General features: G+C 41.0%; 1 protein-coding gene and 1 long non-coding RNA gene across 2 annotated transcripts in view; one reads left to right on the top strand and one right to left on the bottom strand.

The window, feature by feature from the left end:
* Positions 1-4,801: 4,801 nt before the first annotated feature.
* Positions 4,802-12,067, bottom strand: LOC140740556 (uncharacterized). The gene is made up of 3 exons (XR_012101876.1): positions 11,899-12,067; positions 9,357-9,566; positions 4,802-5,159 (listed from the first exon to the last, which is right to left on the bottom strand). It is a non-coding gene; the product is annotated as an uncharacterized lncRNA (long non-coding RNA).
* Positions 11,292-19,785, top strand: part of znrf1 (zinc and ring finger 1) — a 249,110-nt gene continuing 240,616 nt past the window's right edge. The window contains exon 1 of the mRNA XM_073069807.1: positions 11,292-12,083. Within this exon, the coding sequence (XP_072925908.1) occupies positions 11,618-12,083 (466 nt within the window). The 5' untranslated portion in view covers positions 11,292-11,617. The remainder of the gene's footprint in view (positions 12,084-19,785) is intronic.

Below are 19,785 nucleotides of genomic sequence, written 5' to 3' on the forward strand. Positions count from 1 at the left end.
CTATAGAAATTCAACTTTCTTTCTTTGCAGAGGGAATTGCTTTCTTGGGGCCTTCTGTTAGTTGTGATCATCTTGAGCAGTAACACTTCTTGAGATATTATAAATAAAGGTGGCAACCTACTTTTGGGAATTCTGCACATACTTAAATGTACCAACAGACCTACTAATTTAAGCAGAGATATCAATATTTAAGAAAATATGGTGTAAGTATATGGTATATCTGCAGATTTGCTTGTGTTTGTGGTATATGATTGATACAGGTTTAGGATTACTGTTACTTTTGACAGGGGAATCCTTGAAAACTGAAAACACTGCTCAAGTGCTGGGAATTTAGTTTCCCCAGGAACTCCTTAAAATACATCATGTCTCTGAATAGATGCTTCCTCTCACAATTACTCAGATGTGGCTGACGAGGGAAGTAAAGGGCAGTATGAAAATAAAAGAGAAGTATAACATAGCAAAGATGAATGGGAAACCGGAGGACTGGGAAGCTTTTAAAGAGCAACAGAAGATAACAAAAAAGGCAATACGCCAAGAAAAAATGAGGTACGAAGGTAAACTAACCAAGAATATAAAGGAAGATAGTAAAAGCTTCTTTAGGTATGTGAATAGCAAAAAAATAGTTAAGACCAAAATTGAGACATTGAAGACAGAAACGGGTGAATTTATTATGGGGAACAAGGAAATGGCAGATGAGTTGAACAGGTACTTTGGATCTGTCTTCACTAGGGAAGACACAAACAATCTCCCAGATGTAATAGTGGCCAAATGAACTAGGGTAAAGGATGAACTGAAGGAAATTTATACTAGGCAAGAAACGGTGTTGGATAGACTGTTGAGTCTGAAGGCTGATGAGTCCCCGGGACCTGATGGTCTGCATCCCAGGGTACTTAAAGAGGTGGCTCTAGAAATCGTGGACGCATTGGTAATCATTTTCCAATGTTCTATAGATTCAGGAACAGTTCCTGCTGATTGAAGGGTGGCTAATGTTGTCCCACTTTTCAAGAAAGGAGGGAGAGAGAAAACAGGGAATTATAGACCGGTTAGCCTGACGTCAATGGTGGGAAAGATGCTGGAGTCAATTATAAAAGAAGAAATTACAACACATTTGGATAGCAGTAGAAGGATCAGTCCGAGTCAGCATGGATTTATGAAGGGAAAATCATGCTTGACTACTTCTGGAGTTTTTTGAGGATGTAACTATAAAAATGGACAAGGGAGAGCCAGTGGATGTAGTGTACCTGGACTTCCAGAAAGCTTTTGATAAAGTCCCACATAGGAGATTAGTGGGCAAAATTAGGGCACATGGTATTGGGGGCAGAGTACTGACATGGATTGAAAATTGGCTGGCTGACAGGAAACAAAGAGTAGCGATAACGGGTCCCTTTCGGAATGGCAGGCTGTGACCAGTGGGCAAGGTTCAGTGCTGGGACCGCAGCTGTTTACAATATACATTAATGATTTAGATGAAGGGATTAAAAGTAACATTAGCAAATTTGCTGATGACACAAAGCTGGGTGGCAGTGTGAAATGTCAGGAGGATGTTATGAGAATGCAGGGTGACTTGGACAGGTTGGGTGAGTGGGCAAATGTATGGCAGATGCAGTTTAATGTGGATAAATGTGAGGTTATCCACTTTGGTGGCAAGAACAGGAAGGCAGATTACTATCTAAATGGAGTCAAGTTAGGAAAAGGGGAAGTACGACGAGACCTAGGTGTTCTTGTACATCAGTCAATGAAAGCAAGCATGCAGGTACAGCAGGCAGTGAAGAAAGCTAATGGCATGCTGGTCTTTATAACAAGAGGAATTGAGTATAGGAGTAAAGAGGTCCTTCTGCAGCTGTACAGGGCCCTGGTGAGACCCCACCTGGAGTTTTGCGTGCAGTTTTGGTCTCCAAATTTGAGGAAGGACATTCTTGCTATTGAGGGAGTGCAGCGTAGGTTCACAAGGTTAATTCTCAGAATGGCGGGACTGTCATATGTTGAAAGGTTGGAGCGACTGGGCTTGTATACACTGGAATTTAGAAGGATGAGAGGGGATCTGATTTAAACATATAAGATTATTAAGGGATTGGACACGCTGGAGGCAGGAAGCATGTTCCCGCTGATGGGTAAGTCCAGAACTACAGGCCACAGTTTAAGAATAAGGGGTGGGCCATTTAGAACAGGGATGCAGAAAAACTTTTTCACCCATAGAGTGGTGGATATGTGGAATGCTCTGCCCTAGAAGGCAGTGGAGGCCAAGTCTCTGGATGCATTCAAGAGAGAGTTAGAAAGAGCTCTTATAGATAGCGGAGTCAAGGGATATGGGGAGAGGGCAGGAACAGGGTACTGATTGTGTATGATCAGCCATGATCACAGTGAATGGCGGTGCTGGCTAGAAGGGCCAAATGGCTTACTCCTGCACCTACTGTCTATTGTCTATTGTGACATATCACTCAGGGATAAAGCAACTGAATAGCTCCAAGTTGAATATAAAGAAAAAATAGTTTGTTTTGGGCAATGAAACTTACAGGATTATTTATTTTTCCAGGCTGTATGCAATGCCTGCATTAAATAATCATCTCCTACATTCCCTGAGAAGGTAGTGGAGAGCTGGATTCATGAAGCATTTTAGTCCTTGAAGTGTTCTCACAATGCATTTGGAGTGCCAAAATTCAGCCTTTTCAATGAATTTTCAAGTTGATAGTGTGTGATGTAATTGGGAACCTACAGGTGGCAGTGTTTCACAGTTTTGTTGCTTTGTTCTGGTGGCAGAAGGTTGGAGGTACTTCCAGAACAAATGGCACACGCAACAGAAAAAGGGTGGATGATGTGGTGTGTTGTTTTGATCTGGACAACATCAAGCTTCAGGTGTTGTTGGTGCTGCATTCAAAGGCAAGTGAAAAGAATTGAGTCTTGTAAATAGTTGAGGCTGAGGCTGGTTCAATTGATCCCTAATCATCATTAATCAACGGTGATCCCTAAGATGGAGGGGCAAATCCATTGTAATACAATTGAACAATTAAGGTGGGTGTTTTAAACTTGATCTGTGGATAATTATTCCTGATATTTTTGTGGCATGAATACCAATGGCCCCTTATTAGTATTTATCTTGGTCTTACTGCACTTGGACATGGGACTGTTTGTTGAGTTGTGAATGGAATTGAGCTTCATGTAATCATTAGAGAATGCCCCCACTTCTGACCTGAATGAAGGGGCATAGAAAATCAATGATTGGGCCTAGTACAATAATCTGAGGAACTCTTACAGTGAAGTCCTGGGACTGGGATGACCGATACTCAAAAATCATAATCGTTTTGCACAGCGTACAACTTCAAAAGCTTGTGTTTTTCCTTTGATTTCAGTTTTCCTTGGGTTCCTTAACCTCACACTCAGTCAAATGCCATCAGGAAACCAAGGCAGTCACATTCTTTACACTGCATTGCCTTTAACTTTGCCTCTTTGTAACACCTGTAAAAAAACTTTCATCTTCCACTCAAATTTTGTCTTACCATTATGGATTGACTTACCATTAAAACAAGTTTCAATCACAGAGCTAAAGATTCTCAGCTGTAAATTATTCTTAATGTACCACACACTTCAAGCAGACAAAATAATTAAAATTGCTTAACATTCTGCTCTACATGATGTAGAAACACTGCAATATCTAACATTGCAAAAGGATGACTCATTAATGTATACCATTAAAAATCTTACACCTTTCTGTCTACAATATTTAGTTTCCTGTGTAAATTTTGCATAATCTCTCCCACATTATAAATTATTTGCACTTTTAAAAAAGGTAAGCAAACCTCATCCCAAATAGCTTCCGTCAGAGTAGTTAATGTCTGTTGACATTAATCCCAGATGTCTTTCCTCATTGCTCCTGGGATGTTTGTTACAGACTCAGTAAAACCAGATCCCGAGTAGTGAAAGAGGTTTCTCTGCTTCTAATAAATTTCCCTGCATCATCATGTGCAATTCCGTAAGAAATATTCTTGCATATTTACAAAGGATATTAAATTGTTGCATAAAAGCTTAGCCTCTCAGATGATACCATTTGAGAATCATTGCTTTAAAATGAGGGCTTTGAGACAATTTGGAACTCTTCCCCATACTAATTAAATAAATTATTATTTCCATCTCAGTAATGTCACTGAAGGAGTTCCTCATGTTTGACCTTCATAAACAACTTAACACTACATCACGAAGTTGAACAAAACCATTGTAATAATGAAGGCTAACAGAAGTAGTATAACCAAGCAGTTTGTCATTATACTTTGACTTAGTCTTTTCCCAAAATTTGTCTCTCCACCTTCAGCTGAATCTCTTATCAATTTGTTTAATGTAATATTTTGTAGTTTCTTGTTTGTAGATTCTATTTTAACACATAATTGCTTTACTGTCAATTCTTTGAGATTTGGTACAGTGACTGCATGCTAAATTGTCTTCATCTTCAGCGTGTGACTGTAGCTTTCTGTTGGCAAGTTATCAGGCAATGCTGCCAATTTCACTAATCCTGTGCAAGAAAGATTCTTGGCCACCAGCACAAGGAAGTCCATGTGCATGAGGCTCATATGGTCTGCTGTTGCTTTCTCCATATTCTTCCAATTTGCCTCCTCAGATCTCTGTGACAGTACCATTGTAATACTCAACACTGTTCTGGTTTACAAATGGTTTAGAATGCAATAAACTATCAGATCCATGAAAACATCCACACCCCCAAAACATCAAAATCATTCATTGCCAACTGCATTTGTGCTGTACCAGGTTCCCCAACCCCCATTACTGACTCATCACTGACTGGGGAACTTCATGGTGTCAATAAAACATGCTTTTTATTGCTTAGAAGTCCTTCCACAAAATTCATATTTTACAAGCAAACAATATTAGCATCAATGGTTTATTTTAATTGAATAAAAGCCATTAGGTGTATTTTTTTAAATATCTGCTTGAAAAAGACAGGAATAATTTTGAAACTGAGGAGTCCATGAACACACACATGAAAGTGGCACAAAGAAAGAAAAACGCTACATCAAGCCTTTCCTTTATCACAGAGCACCTAATGCATCACAACTTGGTCTCAGTTTCCATTCTTCAAACTCACAGAACTACTTGCTGTATTCCATGAAGACAAGAAAATGCAGATGTTGGAATATGGATCAACAAACAATCTGCTGGAAGAAAAAAATCAAACTGATGGAGGAAATTGGTAGATCAAACAACAATAATGGACAAAGTTTCTTGTTAAAACTCTCCACCATGACCCCATCATTTCAAGTTCCACCATAAGACTGATTGTTGTACCACTCGCCCCACTTCTGAAATTCCTTGTTGATTGTCCCCAGGACACTTTTGCCTACTTTGAACCCATGGGGAAGGTTCAGCATCCCAATTTAAAACTGAATTGTGTTTTTTTTCCCCCTCAAACATTTGTACTGCAGTCGGAAAATGCATAATAATTACAAGTTGCCATTTTCTACACAATCATGCTCCAATATTCTTTCAAACCTACATTTACCATAGCAGAGAATTAACACTGTGTGATGTATTCTGCATGAAGTTACACATTACTTTGCATCTGCATTTACTAAGGAAACTAGCATGGAGTCAATGGAAATGAGGCAAACAAGTAGTGAGGTCATGGAACCTATACAGATTGAAGAGGAGGTGGTGCTTGCTATCTTGAGGCAAATCAGAGTAGATAAATCCCCAGGACCTGACAGGGTCCTTGGACAAGGTCTCCTTGGACCTTGAAGGAGACTAGTGTTGAAATTGCAGGGGCCCTGGCAGATATATTTAAAACGTCGGTATCTACGGATGAGGTGCTGGAGGATTGGAGGATAGCTCATATTGTTCCATTGTTTAAAAAAGGCTCTAAAAATAATCTGGGAAATTATAGGCCGGTAAATTTAATGTTGGTAGTAAGTAAAGGATCTACGAGTATTCGGATAGACAGGGACTTATTAGGGAGAGTCAACACGGATTTGTGCGTGGTAGGTTATGTTCAATTAGAGTTTTTCGAGGAGGTTACCAGGATAGTGGATGAAGGGAAGGCAGTGGATGTTGTCTACATGGACTTCAGTAAGGCCTTTGACAAGGTCCTATATCGGAGGTTAGTTAGGAAGATTCAGTCGCTAGTTATACATGGTAAGATAGTAAATTGGATTAGACATTGGCTCAATGGGAGAAGCCAGAGAGTGTTAGTGGAAAATTGCTTCTCTGAGTGGAGGCCTGTGACTAATGGTGTGCGACAGGGATCAGTGCTGGGTCCATTGTTATTTGTCATCTATATCAGTGATCTTGATTGCAATGTGGTAAATTGGATCAACAAATTTGCTGATGATACAAAGATTGGAGGTGTAGTGGACAGTGAGGAAGGTTTTCAAAGCTTGCAGAGGGATTTGGACAGCTGGAAAAATGGGCTGAAAAATGGCAGATGGAATTTAATACAAACAAGTGTGAGGTATTACGCTTTGGAAGGACAACCAAGGTAGAACATACAAGGTAAATGGTAGGGCACTGAGGAGTGCAGTAGAACAGAGGGATCTGGGAATACAGATACAAAATTCCCTAAAAGTGGCGTCACAGGTAGATAGGGTCACAAAGAGAGCTTTTGGTACATTGACCTTTATAAATCAAAGTGTTGAGTATAAGAGTTGGAATGTTATGGTGAAGTTGTACAAGGCATTGGTGAGGTCGAATTTGGAATATTGTGTGCAGTTTTGATCACCGAATTACAGGAAGGATATTAATAAGGTTGAAAGAGTACAGAGAAGGTTTACAAGGATGTTGCCGGGACTTGAGAAACTGAGTTACAGAGGAAGGTTGAATAGGTTAGGACTTTATTCCCTGGAATGTAGAATGAGGGGAGATTTGATAGAGGTATATAAAATTATGATGTGTATAGATAGAGTGAATGCAAGCAGGCTTTTTCCACTGAGGCTAGGGGAGAAAAAAAAACAGAGGACGTGGGTTAAGGGTGAAGGAGGAAAAGTTCAAAGGGAACATGGGGGGGGGCTTCTTCACACAGAGAGCGGTGGGAGTGTGGAATGAGCTGCCAGATGAAGTGGTAAATGCGGGCTCACTTGTTAACATTTAAGAAAAACTTGGACAGGTACATGGATGAGAGGTGTATGGAGGGATATCGTCCAGGTACAGGTCAGTGGGACTAGGCAGAAAAAAGGTTCGGCACAGCCAAGAAGGGCCAAAAGGCCTGTTTCTGTGCTGTAATGTTCTATGGTTCTATTGACAAGTTACTTTGTAACTCATTAGCTGTCAAAACAATATTTCCCCATCACTAGCAAAATCCAATGCTGCCTGAGAGTTGATAAAAATGAAGAGTGCACAAGTTCAAGTACAATGACTAAACAGTGAGTAACATTTGATTCTTGAAAGGATGACTGAATTCTCCTAGAATCAGATGAAATTTCAAATTTGGTACTATTTTTCCAAGAAATGTCATGATTCAGAAGATCATTTCCTGAAGCTGAACACATAAGAATTTCACTTCTGCACCAAGTGTAAATGCTGGGTTATCAGCTTCACTGAGAAACAGAGGACCGGCCTCTACCTTCTGAAGGTCTCTGCTCAAAATGATTATTTGACACCCATCTTCACAGATGCTCGTTTATTTCCAAAATTTTTGTTTTCTGTTAAAAAGCTATGAAAACTTAATTTGTTTTGCAATGGCTGATGTACAGCAGAATAATGAAGAAAAAATAGCTTGCATTTCTTTACAAAAGTGGAAGTTAAATTTTCACCTTATGCCTATTAGGGGATCTCTTTCACAATCTATGTTGGAAATGGTTTCCTTCCTGAAGTAAAACAATGTAAAGGGGATCGCAAAGATGTAGTCAACTGAGAACAAATGTGAGATGCCTCAGGAGGATTCTGAATTATAATAATAGACGGAAGTGTTTCTACTGACAGGAGAAAGGGCAAAGGTGGGTTACTGGTGCCTTAAAACCAGTCACTTTGGATTGATGGGGCTCGTCAGCTGTGGATGGCAACTCACTTAGGAGTAGGTCTCAAACCTCCACTACCTTGTAGCTATATCTACTCAAGGGGAAGGTTTTGGCAGTAAATCCAGAGAAAAACTCCAGAACTGGAGTCCCTAAGGCAGTCCTACATTGATTTCAATGCTGACTAGCCATTCCTGCAACACCGCTGGTGCCAAACTCTATCGGCCTCTGCTGTTTTTTTTGGATTCATCAGCTACATGGAGAGGGTAAGCCTGCTACATGAGCAACAGCTTTACCTCCATATCATAATGTCCTGGCTAGGGTACTAACTGATGGTAACAGTTAGGATGCAACAACCAAGATCGACCCTGACCAATGGAGGCCTCATGAGGTTGGGGGGGGGGGGGGGGGGGGGAGGTCTTGTGAAACAAGAGTACCATAAAAAGTGCTGTGCTGCTCCTTTAGCACCCAACAGAAAATTACAATGCCTATGGTTTGCACGTGCATACATCTATTACTCATATAGCAATTGTTTCCTGGCTGAGAGGTGCTACAACAACAATCTTTTACTCAGTGTCAGTAAGACCAACGAGCTGATTATTGACTTTCGCAAGAGGAAACTGGAGGTCCATGAGCCAGTTCTCATCGGGGGCTCAGAGGTGGAGAGAGTCAGCAACTTTAAATTCCTCAGTGTCATCATTTCAAAGGATCTGACCCGAGTCCACCATGCAAGTGCCATTATGAACAAAGCGCAGCAGTACCTCCACTTTTTAAAAAAGTTTGCGAAGATAAGGCATTTCATCTAAACTTTGATGTATTACTATAGGTGTGTGGTGGAATGTATATTATCTGGTTGTATCACAGCCTGGTATGAAAATAACAGTGCTCTTGAACAGAAAAGCCTAGTAGTGGATATGGCCCAGTCCATCACAGGTAAATCCCTCCTCACCACTGGGCACACCTGCATGAAGCACTGTTGCAAGAAAGCAGCATTCACACCAAGGACCTCCACTATCCAATCCATGCTCTCTTCTCGTTGCTGCATTCAGGAAGAAGGCTCAGGAGCCTCAGGACCAACAACTCCAGATTTAGGAACTGGTATTACCCCTCAACCATCAGGCTCTTGAACCAGAGAAGATAACTTTATTTGTCCCATCCATGAACTGTTTCCACAACCCATGGACTCACTTTCAATAACTCTTCCTCTCATGTCCTCAGTATTTATTATTACTATTATTTCTTGTTTTATTTTTTGTATTTGCACAGCTTGTTGTCTTTTGCATGTTGATTGTTCTGTTGGGGGCAGTCTTTCATTGAATCTATTGTTTCTTGTATTAACTGTGAATGCCTACAAGAAAGTGAATCTCAGGTTTGTATATGGTGACATTTGTACTTTGATAACAAACTTACTTTGAACTTTGGTAGTCTGACATTCCTGTGTCAGGAACTATCCAAAGCAGCGAGCAAAGCTATTCATCCAGAGGAACAGAAGGTGACTGCAGTTACATTTGCAAACTGGAGTAGTGTCACATAATCAGCTAGACTGTGAACAGGCCTCCAAGACCACATCCATCCATGGATGGCAATTCGAAAGAGAAAAAAACTGCAAATGCTAGAAAACTGGAATAAAAACAGGAGAAATACTCAAAGTCAGGTAGTATCTGTGGCAAGAAAAACAGGTAACAGTTCAGATTGATAAAATTAATAGAAAAATTGAATATATTTTAAGATGTGAAAAGGGGAAGAATATTGCGGGTGTCTGTAATAAGGTGAAGACCAAATGACAGCTGCTGGTGATGCTGCCTGACTCTGACATTCTAAGCTCTGTCACGGGAAAAGTTACTGGGTGGACAAAGGAAAGCATTTAAAGGTGTGCTTGAGAGCTTTGAATACATCACCCTACCAACTTCCGTGATCCTCTGACCCATGACCACACAAAAAGGACAAGGAGCATTTGGGAAGGTAGAAAGAACACGTTATGCTTTTTCGAGCACACTAAAATCCAGCATAATTGACAGAAGGAATACCCTCCTCAATTCATTAATCGTAGAAAGTTGTATGGGAGGATATGTAAATGAGAAAGGAAACCCCCTCTGGAATTGACAGAAAATACTGCAGCTTCAGGAAATCAGAAATAAAAATTATGGAAATGCCTGGGAAGAATAAAATCAGGCAGCATCCGTAGAGAGGGAAAAATGGGAGTCAAAATTAATGGTTGATGGCTTTTTATCTGAACTGGCCAGATTCTGACAAACTGGAAAGAATAGTTAACTGGGATTACTGAATTCTATTAAAGTTTCAGGGACTGTAAATATGCACATATCAACTTACCACCCCTGTCAATCATCAGTTTGCAGGAAATGCTAGACTAGTGTCAGCTTCTGCTGAAAACCGGCTGGCCATGCTCCAATAAGCAAGCCTCTACCCTATTACACTCATTTCCTGTGTTCGTTCCATCCCTCCATCACCCAAAAACATTTTAATCAACCTTTCCAAGTTATTAACTCAAAATAATTAACTGCTTCTCTCTCCACAGATGTTGCCTGACTTGTGAAGTAGTTTTTAGCATTTCCTGTTATCAGCAACTCCCAAAATTGATTTAGCTAAGGTCCTATACTTGTCCTGGTAACAAACCACTTATGACAAATACACCACCATTTTTCACCACTGCACTTCAGCAGGTCCGTTTTGTTTCAGTCAGCCTGTTCGTTTTTTTTTTACTAAGGCGTCATACAACCCGAATGATTAAAACATATATATTTTGCCGGTATTTACTCATTAAAGTATAAATAGGTTAATGGGTAAATTCATTATTTCTAATACATCTTTTTTCCACTGGAAAATAGCGTGAAAGAATCGGGGAAAACTGAAAAACTAGTCCGCATTGATAAACTGTAAATTATTACAGCTATTTTCTTTAAATATTGCTCGGTTTTATTAGTTTTTGACTCCAACATCAAAGCAACGTGATATTTGGAGTGACTTACTTTGGGCACTGGCTTAACATAAAATACTTAGACGATCCTTTTTGAATCACCTTAACATTTCGAAAAACGGACGGCAATCCAATAAGGGAGACAGTCTCCCATACAAAGTTGGTAACAGAGATTCATTTGGGTGATGCACACCTTAAGCCTTGGGAAATACCTACAACTGGAGGAAAGAGATCAAAGGGGAAATGCATTCTTTAAGAAAGCAACTGAAAATGTGTTGCTTCCTGAAAAACACTTCCTCCTTTCTTGATAATAATAATTTTTAAAAGAGAAGTAATAGAGACAGAGGGAGCCGGCTAGCGCTCTGGGCTCGGGCTTTGTTCGCAGCTGCAACTCGCGCGCTTCTGTGCGCGCTCCCGGGACTAGAGCCGCTAACGGGAGTGGGCGGACGATCACGGAGCTCCGGGCGGGCGGAGAGAAGCGGCGAGCGATGGCTGAGAGGAAGGGGGCGAGAGACCGCCTGGTTTAAACCATCCTAAACGGGCTTACCCCTCTCCCCGGTCCGAGTGACAGTAAGGACAGCGGCTGATATGGCAGGGGCAGCGGCCGCCCAATAGGCGGGGCGGGGCGGCGGCTGTCGGTGGATTACCCGGTCGGAACTCGCGGCCGCGGCTCCTCACCTTTCCTCTTCCCACACCCCTCCCCTCACCCACCCCCACCCCTCCCTCCCCGGTGTTTATGCTGAAGCCTGTGGTGATGGGAGGGAAGCAGAGCACGGCAGCCCGCTCCAGGACGGCTTTCCCCGGCGTGTCGACGGACGACAGCGCTGTGCACGCTGCTCACTACGGCCACTACCGGAGCGGCGTCAACACCATGGGGCTGAGGACTCGCTCGGTGAGCAGCGTGGCCGGCATGGAACCGGCGCATCCTTTCGGGCTGTACGGCAGCGGAGCGCGGTCAGGAGGCGGCGGAAGCGGTGGTAGTCGAGCGGGCGACGGAGGCGAGCAAGGCGGCGGTACCGGAGGCGGAGGCGGCGGTAGCGGCGGCCCGGCCGCTGGGCCCGACCCGGCTGGCAACGGTTACCAGGAGACGGGAGGAGGGCCGGGCGCCCGCGAGCTGCAGCTCTATCTGGGGTCGCGTGCGGCGGCGCTGTCCGACTCGCTGCCGCTGCACTTGGCGCCGCGCTGGTTCAGCGCGCACAGCGGTGAGTAAAGCGGAGCGTTAACCTGCTTCAGACCCCCAGCCCACTCTCATGTCCGTCACAAGTCCTAACAATTCCCGGCACGACCTTGCTGCCAATGGCTAATCTTATTTCAGCATGATTGGCATCAGTCAAATTTTAGAAATTGTCCTAGTCTGTTTTCTACTAAATGGGAAAAGCAATTGGATAGTTACTAGTTTATAACACAACAGTCTGTCTTTTGCTTTAATTAATGCAACTATCGTGGCAATATTCATTACAGTATACATTTTTCGCCAGTTCACTCAGGACTTCTTAATGATTTCTGTCCTTATTAGGAATAATGTTAGTGCAGCTAATTATTTCATCTTTTGGATAAATACTGTACATTTTGTAAGAATAAACATTAGTTTCAATCAAGCTGTTATTTTGGGGTTAGCTCTGGCAAATAGGCACTATTGATTCTAGCTTACATAGAGTCATGGAAATTTCAAGATAGAAATACCTGTCTATGGCTACTTTAGTATGGGCTCATTGTAATGTACAGTTAATAACTATTCTGCTCTGCTTAGTACTATTATAATTCCACCAATCAATATTGTTCTTGATTACATTAATACTTCTGTGGGACTAGAAATAATAATAGACAAGGTTTCCTAATCTAAATTAGTCATTTCTTGTAAATTTTTACCACTGACAAAATTTAGATGCTCCTTCATTTTTCCATAACCCACCCCCAGTGTAAAATTTAATTTTAATTGCTCATTATGTGAGTGCTTTAAATTAGAATAGTTGTTTATAGATAGACGATAAAGTGATCATGGCCTGTATCCCATCAGAATTGAGGACAGTAGCAGTTTTTTTTGAGTAATGGTCCAGGAGGGATATTACGTACACTCTCAACTCTTTGTATTTGGATGGATTGAGAACCAAAACCTGGCTGGTCTCTGCTTAGGATTGTCAAACCACAATGTTTGTATCTTTAGGGCCATGTGAAGTATATATAACTATCTTTCTAAAAGTGATGCCTGATGGTGGTATATTACAAGTTTGCAAAATACTTAGAACAAATGGATAGAGTTAACTCTGAAAATATGTCAACATATGTGCATAGGGAAAAGGTATTTTATACCTGTGTTCAGTATCAAATTACTTGAAAATGTTTTAATATTAGTAAAGTGGTCAATATTTGTCTTTGAAACCTTACAGTATCAGAGACCCAAGATCAATCCTCACCTTTCTCTGTGTGGAGTTTGCACATTCTACCAGTGATAGCATAGATTTCCATCAGATACTGCTGTTTCATCCAACATCCCAAAGATGTTCTGGTTGGTAGGTTAGTTGAACCACTGTATGTGTCTTTCCAGAATATAAATGTGTTAATAGACTCTGGGAGGCAGTTGATGAGTCATAGAGCACAGAAACAGTCCCTTTGGCCCATTTAGTCTGCACCATACTGTTATTCTGCCTACTCCCATCAGCTTGCAGCTGGACCACAGCCCTCTATACCCTTCCATTCATGTGCTCTTACAAACTTCACTTAAGTGTTGCAATCAAACCCACGTTGACCACTTCCATTGGCCGCTCGAACTACCCTCTGAGTGAAGAAGTTCCCCCTCAGGTTCCCCTTAAATATTTCATGTTTCACCCTTAACCTATGACCTCTAGTTTTAGTCACAAACAAGAGAGAATCTGCAAACGCTGGAAATCTAAGCAACACACAAAATGTTGGAGAAACTCGGCAGGCCCGGCAGCGTCTATGGAAAAGAGTTGTACTCTTTTGCATAGATGCTGCCTGGCTTGCTGAGTTTCTCTAGGATTTTGTGTATGTTGTTTGGACCTCTAGTTCTAGTCTTATCTCAGTCAAAAAAGCATTCTTGCATTTATCCTATCTATACCTCTCATAATTCGTAAATCTCTATCAATTCTCCCCTTATTCTGCTAAATTTCTGGGGAGATAAAATCTTAACCGATTTCAAGTTGTCAAGCCCCAGTAACATCCTTATAAATTTTCTTTGCGCTGTTTCAATCTTATTGATATATTTCCTGTAGGTTGGTGACCAGAACTGTATACAATACTCCAAATTTGGCCCCAGCAATGTCTTGTACAAGTTCAACTTCTGTGCTCAGTACTCTGAATGTCAATGTGCCAAAAGCTCTTTTTATGACTTGTCTATCTGTGATGCCACATTCAAGGAATTATGGATCTGTATTCCCAGATCCCAGATCCCTTTGTTTCAGCACATATCTTAGTGTCTTATTGTCCGCTGTGTAAGTCTTACTGTGGCTTGTCTTCTGAAAGTACAACGCCTCACACTTTTCTGCATTAAATTCCATCTATATTTGTCAGCCTATCTTTCCAGCTGGTCCAGATCCCGCTGCAAGCTCTGATCTTCCTCACTGTTCACTACACCCCAATCTTGGTGTTATCCCCAAATATCCTGATCCAGTTTACCACATTATCATTGAAATAGATAACAATGGACCCATCACCAATCCCTGCAGTACATCACTAGTCACAGAGAGACAACCATCTACTACCACTCTGGCTTCTCCTGCTAAAGCAATGTTGAATCCAGTTTAGTACCTCATGATGCAACTGAACCTTCTTGACCAGCCTCCCATGCTGTACTGTGTCAAAGACTTGTCTACAGTCTATGTAGACAATGTCCACTGCCTTTCTTCTGAAAGCTCTTGTAACCTCCTTGAAAAAACTGTATAAGATTGGTTAGACATGGGGGTGGGGGTTAGAATAAAAAAGATGGTGAATGAGTTGATGGTCACCTTGAACTTTTGGAGCAGCAAATCTGCCTGTTTCCATGCTGTGCCTTTGTCTTTGAACATACAATGTTTATCTGTAGGATGGTGGTGAATGTTCAATGTTGTGGTGTTTTCCTAGCTCTCTGGGAGTGCTCTTGTTTTTCATAGGCACACCCCCCCTCCTGTTTCCTTGCCTTGGTCCTGACTGGCTACCCTATTCATTTGACTTTTGAAGGTGTAATCAAAGTAAATTGTTTTGAAAGTAGAGAATTTGGTGGCACGTGGTAGAGAAGAGGTCAGGAATTTGTCAATGTCAAGCTACATTAATTCAATCTACATCTCTAGATTAAGCCTGGGGTGGAATACAGGGAGGTTGGTTTGATTGGAATGAACCATGAATAGGCTAGAAGTAAAATGGCATTGGAAGTATCCAAAAGCTGGTTTGATTATTCTAGCTTTAAGAGGATAAGAAGGGTTTGTTTATATTGGATAAACAATTACTGAACAATTCCAAAAGCAGTGTGATATTTTGCTATGTTATAAGAAAGAAATGGAGACGTGATCTTGGTGCCCCTGGAGTATTTGCTGGACATTGCTGTGTTTACATTTCACAATGCTTTTGACATTGTCTGGGAAAAACTACAGTATGCCATAGCATTTTGTTTTTATTGCCTTAATGCAAATAACATTTTCTTGATTGAGTTGTATGTTAATAATTAAAACTTTTAGCAGTATTTTTACAATTTAGTAGTTTACTGAAAAGCAATCTAACTGGTTTCGCCTTTGCAGTTGAAACCCTGTGAGCAGCCCAGTGGTGGTAGTTAATATACAACTCGTTCTCTTGCATCTGGTTAGTCCCAGATCTGTGGTTTCTGAGGTAGCTATTAAGTCCTTTGCAGAACCTTAAAAAGGAAAGTGGTGCTTAAAGGAGGAAGTTGATGGACTTTCTGTAACTGGATGTTGGACTTTTTGACAGAAGAACCCCAGTCTGTCCAAGTTGGTAGCAATATCTCAGGTTCCATCGTGCTGAACTCTGGTGCCTCCAATGGCCATGCGCTCAGCCTTCTGCTTCATGCTGCTGACTCACGACTACATTGCCAGATTCGGCTCAAGTCGCATCATCAGGTTCGATGAGACTAACAACTTGTATCATTGGCAACAATGATGAGTTGGCATACAGAGAGGCTTGCAAATGGTGTGAGAACAACAACCTGAGTCTCAACATGGACAAGACGAAAGTAATGATTGTGGACTTCAGGAAGGTGCAGGTCGACCACTCTCTTTTGCACATCAATGGCTCTGCCGTGGAGAGAGTGAAGAACCCAAAGATCCTTTGTGTACACATAACGATCAATCTAACCTGGATCCACAAAACCTCATTAATCAAGAAGGTACAACAATGTCTACTCTTTCTGAGGAGATTGTAGTGTGCCAGGCTTCCTGACCCCATTCTCACAACTTTGTACAGTAGCATCATCAAGAGTGTTCCGTCTGCTTGTATCATCGTGGGTTATGTAAGCTGCAAGGCATCGGACTGCAAGACCCTCAGGTGGATAGTAAAAACTGCCAGGAGGATTACCAGGGTCTCCTTCTCCCCCTATTAATGACATTTACTGGGAGCATTGTAGACAAAGGGCCTGAAGCATTGTTGACGACTCTCCCCACCTGTCCCACAATTTCTTTGAGCCACTATCATCAGGAAGGAGGTTCAGGAGCATCAGAACTAGGACTGCCTGAATAGGTAACAGTGCCTTACCTCAGGCTGAGAGACTAATAAATACTCTGCCACTACCGAGTTCTCCTTACTAGGACACTGACCAGTTTTCTATAATATTTTCTGTTACTTGTGCTGCATACAACGTACATAAGTTGTTTTTTATGAACTTATTTAAGGTAATACGGATTTTGCATCCATTATCTAAAATTCCAAAATCCAAAATTTTTTTTGAGTGCTGACGTGATGTCACAGATGAAAAATCCCACAAGGTGCTGGAAAGGTTCCCAGGTAATGCGCAGGTCTCTGCGTGTCACAGACACTTCTGAGAAGTAATCTCACATATGTAATGAACAGAAGTTAATGAAAAATAGAAACACAGAGCATTAAGTGAAAAATGAAGATCTGGACATGTATTGAAAGAGTGGATTCATCAACATTGGAGTACCACTTGACAGTATGCTGATTGTGAAACAAGCAAGTATCTATCACAGCAAACTGAAAATTGAAGGTAATTGTGAATATTCAGCAGGCTAGTTGCAGAAATTTAAGAAAAGGCACAGCATTAAATTTTGAAGTATTTTTGTTGACAAAGTGCTGATCATGAAGCAGCAGAGAAATTCATTGATAACTTTGCCAAAATTGTCACTGATAAAAATCTAACCTGCTGACTGGCTGCATCAGTTCATATGTGTGATGGACAAGTGTAAGAGAAAGACTGTATAACAGAAGCACATAAATTCAGAGTCAGGAATGTTGGTGATGCCAAACAACCACTGACTGTCCACCTGGGTGGCTAAGGTAGTGATAGTTTATATTTTTGATGGTTCAATGTACATATTAATGTTTAATGCACCAAATTATTAAAAGTACTATATAAAATTCCCTTCAGGCTATATGTATAAGCTGTATGTGTAATGTAAATGGATTTTGTGTTAGACTTGGGTCCCATCCTATGGCATCTCATTACATAGATGCAAATGTAGATGCACTTCTGGCCGCAAAGCATTTTGGATAAGAAGTGCTCAACCTGTACTTTGTTTTATGAGCTGTGTGTGATACCTGTATTGAGGGTGCAGTGATCTGGAGGAATGTTGTTTAGTTTGGTTGTATAAATGTATAGTCAGGTAACATTGAACTTGACTAGTTGTATAATTTCTCCTCTATGTCTGGCTTTATTGCACGTTTTATAGCAGAAACTTGAAATGCTCCCTTCCTTGTCATTTTGATCAGTCATGGGCCAGAAATTCCCATGTGTTGCTAAGCACATTACATTTTTTTCAAGCAGAGTTTGAGAATGTCCTTGAAATATTTTCTCTGTGCTCATGGAAGTTTCTTGCTGTGTTGAAATTGGGAGTTGACCACTGCTGTTCTTAAGACCAGGAACTTGATGCCAGGTTCGAGGTTTGATTTTTGAATATTTTTTCATTCTCCCCCCCCCCCCCAACCACCTTTCTAGGTTAAGGTAATCTAGTAGTGTGGAAGAATTTTGCCTTCTTGATGCTTAGTCCAGTCCAGCAATCAACAATGATTTTGAGCTGGGTCTCAGAACTGTAGATCTTGTGTGCTGTATTGATGACAGCCTTGGGTGACTTTGGTTCTCCAGCGGAAGTGATGAAGTGAAATCCTTTTTGTATAGTTCCACTTTGGCGGATTAAATGGTTTGGCATGATTCTGTAGTCTTGTGGGTATGGAGGGACAAGGTCCCAATGCAGATTGATGAGAGCAGGCAGCTTAAATGGTTTGGCATAACTAAATGGGCCAAAGGGCCTGTTTCTGTGTTGTACTTCTCTATGACTATGATTGCTTGTGGATGGTGAAGGGAAGTATTGCAGTGTGGAAAAGAGTTGATGCAATGACACAGCTTTGTTAATTCCAGTCTGCATTGGGATAGGGTTGGTGAGGAGCCTGATAGTTCATGATCATCATTTAGCAGATTTACATTGGTTTTGAATTTCTAAGAACAGCCAAATTTGAGATGAATTGTTCATAATACTTCATGATGAACAGTTAGTGGCATGTGTGAAATTCATGAAGATCACGGTGCTACTCTTAATGTTTTTTTTATTCTGAAGTTATCCACTACTGAAGATCATATCCATTATACCTCTTGATGGATGAAGACTACATTGTGAATCTTGAAGGTACTCCTTGGCACTGGAAAGAGGCAGATGAGGAACATTCTTGCAGGATCTATTCCTGATGCACACTTTGTAGTCAGTGCTTTCTTGAAATTAGAATGTGTTCAGGCCCCTGGTGCCTTACACTTGCTAGATGAGGTGTATTTTAACATTATAATTTAGTATTTTAACAAGCATTCTGTCCTCTTCGGAAGCTTGTGTTTTAGTTGTTCTAGCTCACTCCAGGCCTGGGTAATTTGTGATTACCATGGGTAGTGTTTATGGGATTGATTTGAGGACATCCATGTCAAATACAGAGACTCAGTTGAAAGGTTTAATGGTACTCCTTTTATCTGTCAGCTGTCATTGATAAAATTTCCTTTGTTCTTTGCTTACAGTGAATGATCTTGACAGTGGAATCTTTGCATGTTACGGTTATCGGCTATTTGTGGATATCCTACACATTTCCACAATTTGTTTTTTTAGATCATGAGCTTTTGTTTGTTGGATTTCAACCTTCAGATATATGTTGGTGTTTATTTCCTTGCATATTATAGAAGTTCTAGCCCAAGAATATCATGTGTTTACGATTAACCCTTAGTTTTCTTGGTTGATCTCATCAGATCATTTTTGCTTTCTACTGGAGAAATTAAGGATCTAAATGCTTTGACAAGACTACATGGATATTCTGTGATGGTTGGGAGCCCATCACATACTGTCTTTGAGGCATTGATGATACACTGCTTAATATTCTTTGTACACACTGTCAGGCAGAAACTCATTGGACCATGGACTTCAGAGGAAGGTGCCTGCTAGTTGTTTCCTCAGCTGAAAGGTGATTTATCTGAAATGGCTAGTCAAGAAACTACTGATAACAATCTCATAGCTATTGTTGTACTAGTTTCCAAACAATCTGAGGTCTGTTTTATCAATCAGAGAATAGTGCATAACTTGGCAAGCTGGAAAGGAAAGATAGTTACAAAAATAGAGCAACGAAAAGTAGAATTAATGTAAAAATCTTGAAAGCTAATATGTAGTTAAATTATTTGTTATCTGGTTGTACAGCTTCAAGGAAGTAAATAGTTGAAATAATCAATTTTGATGTTTAAATGTGATGGCTAATGAAAAGTGT

The sequence above is a fragment of the Hemitrygon akajei genome, chromosome 17, assembly GCF_048418815.1.
Source record: "Hemitrygon akajei chromosome 17, sHemAka1.3, whole genome shotgun sequence".
Taxonomy (NCBI): domain Eukaryota; kingdom Metazoa; phylum Chordata; class Chondrichthyes; order Myliobatiformes; family Dasyatidae; genus Hemitrygon; species Hemitrygon akajei.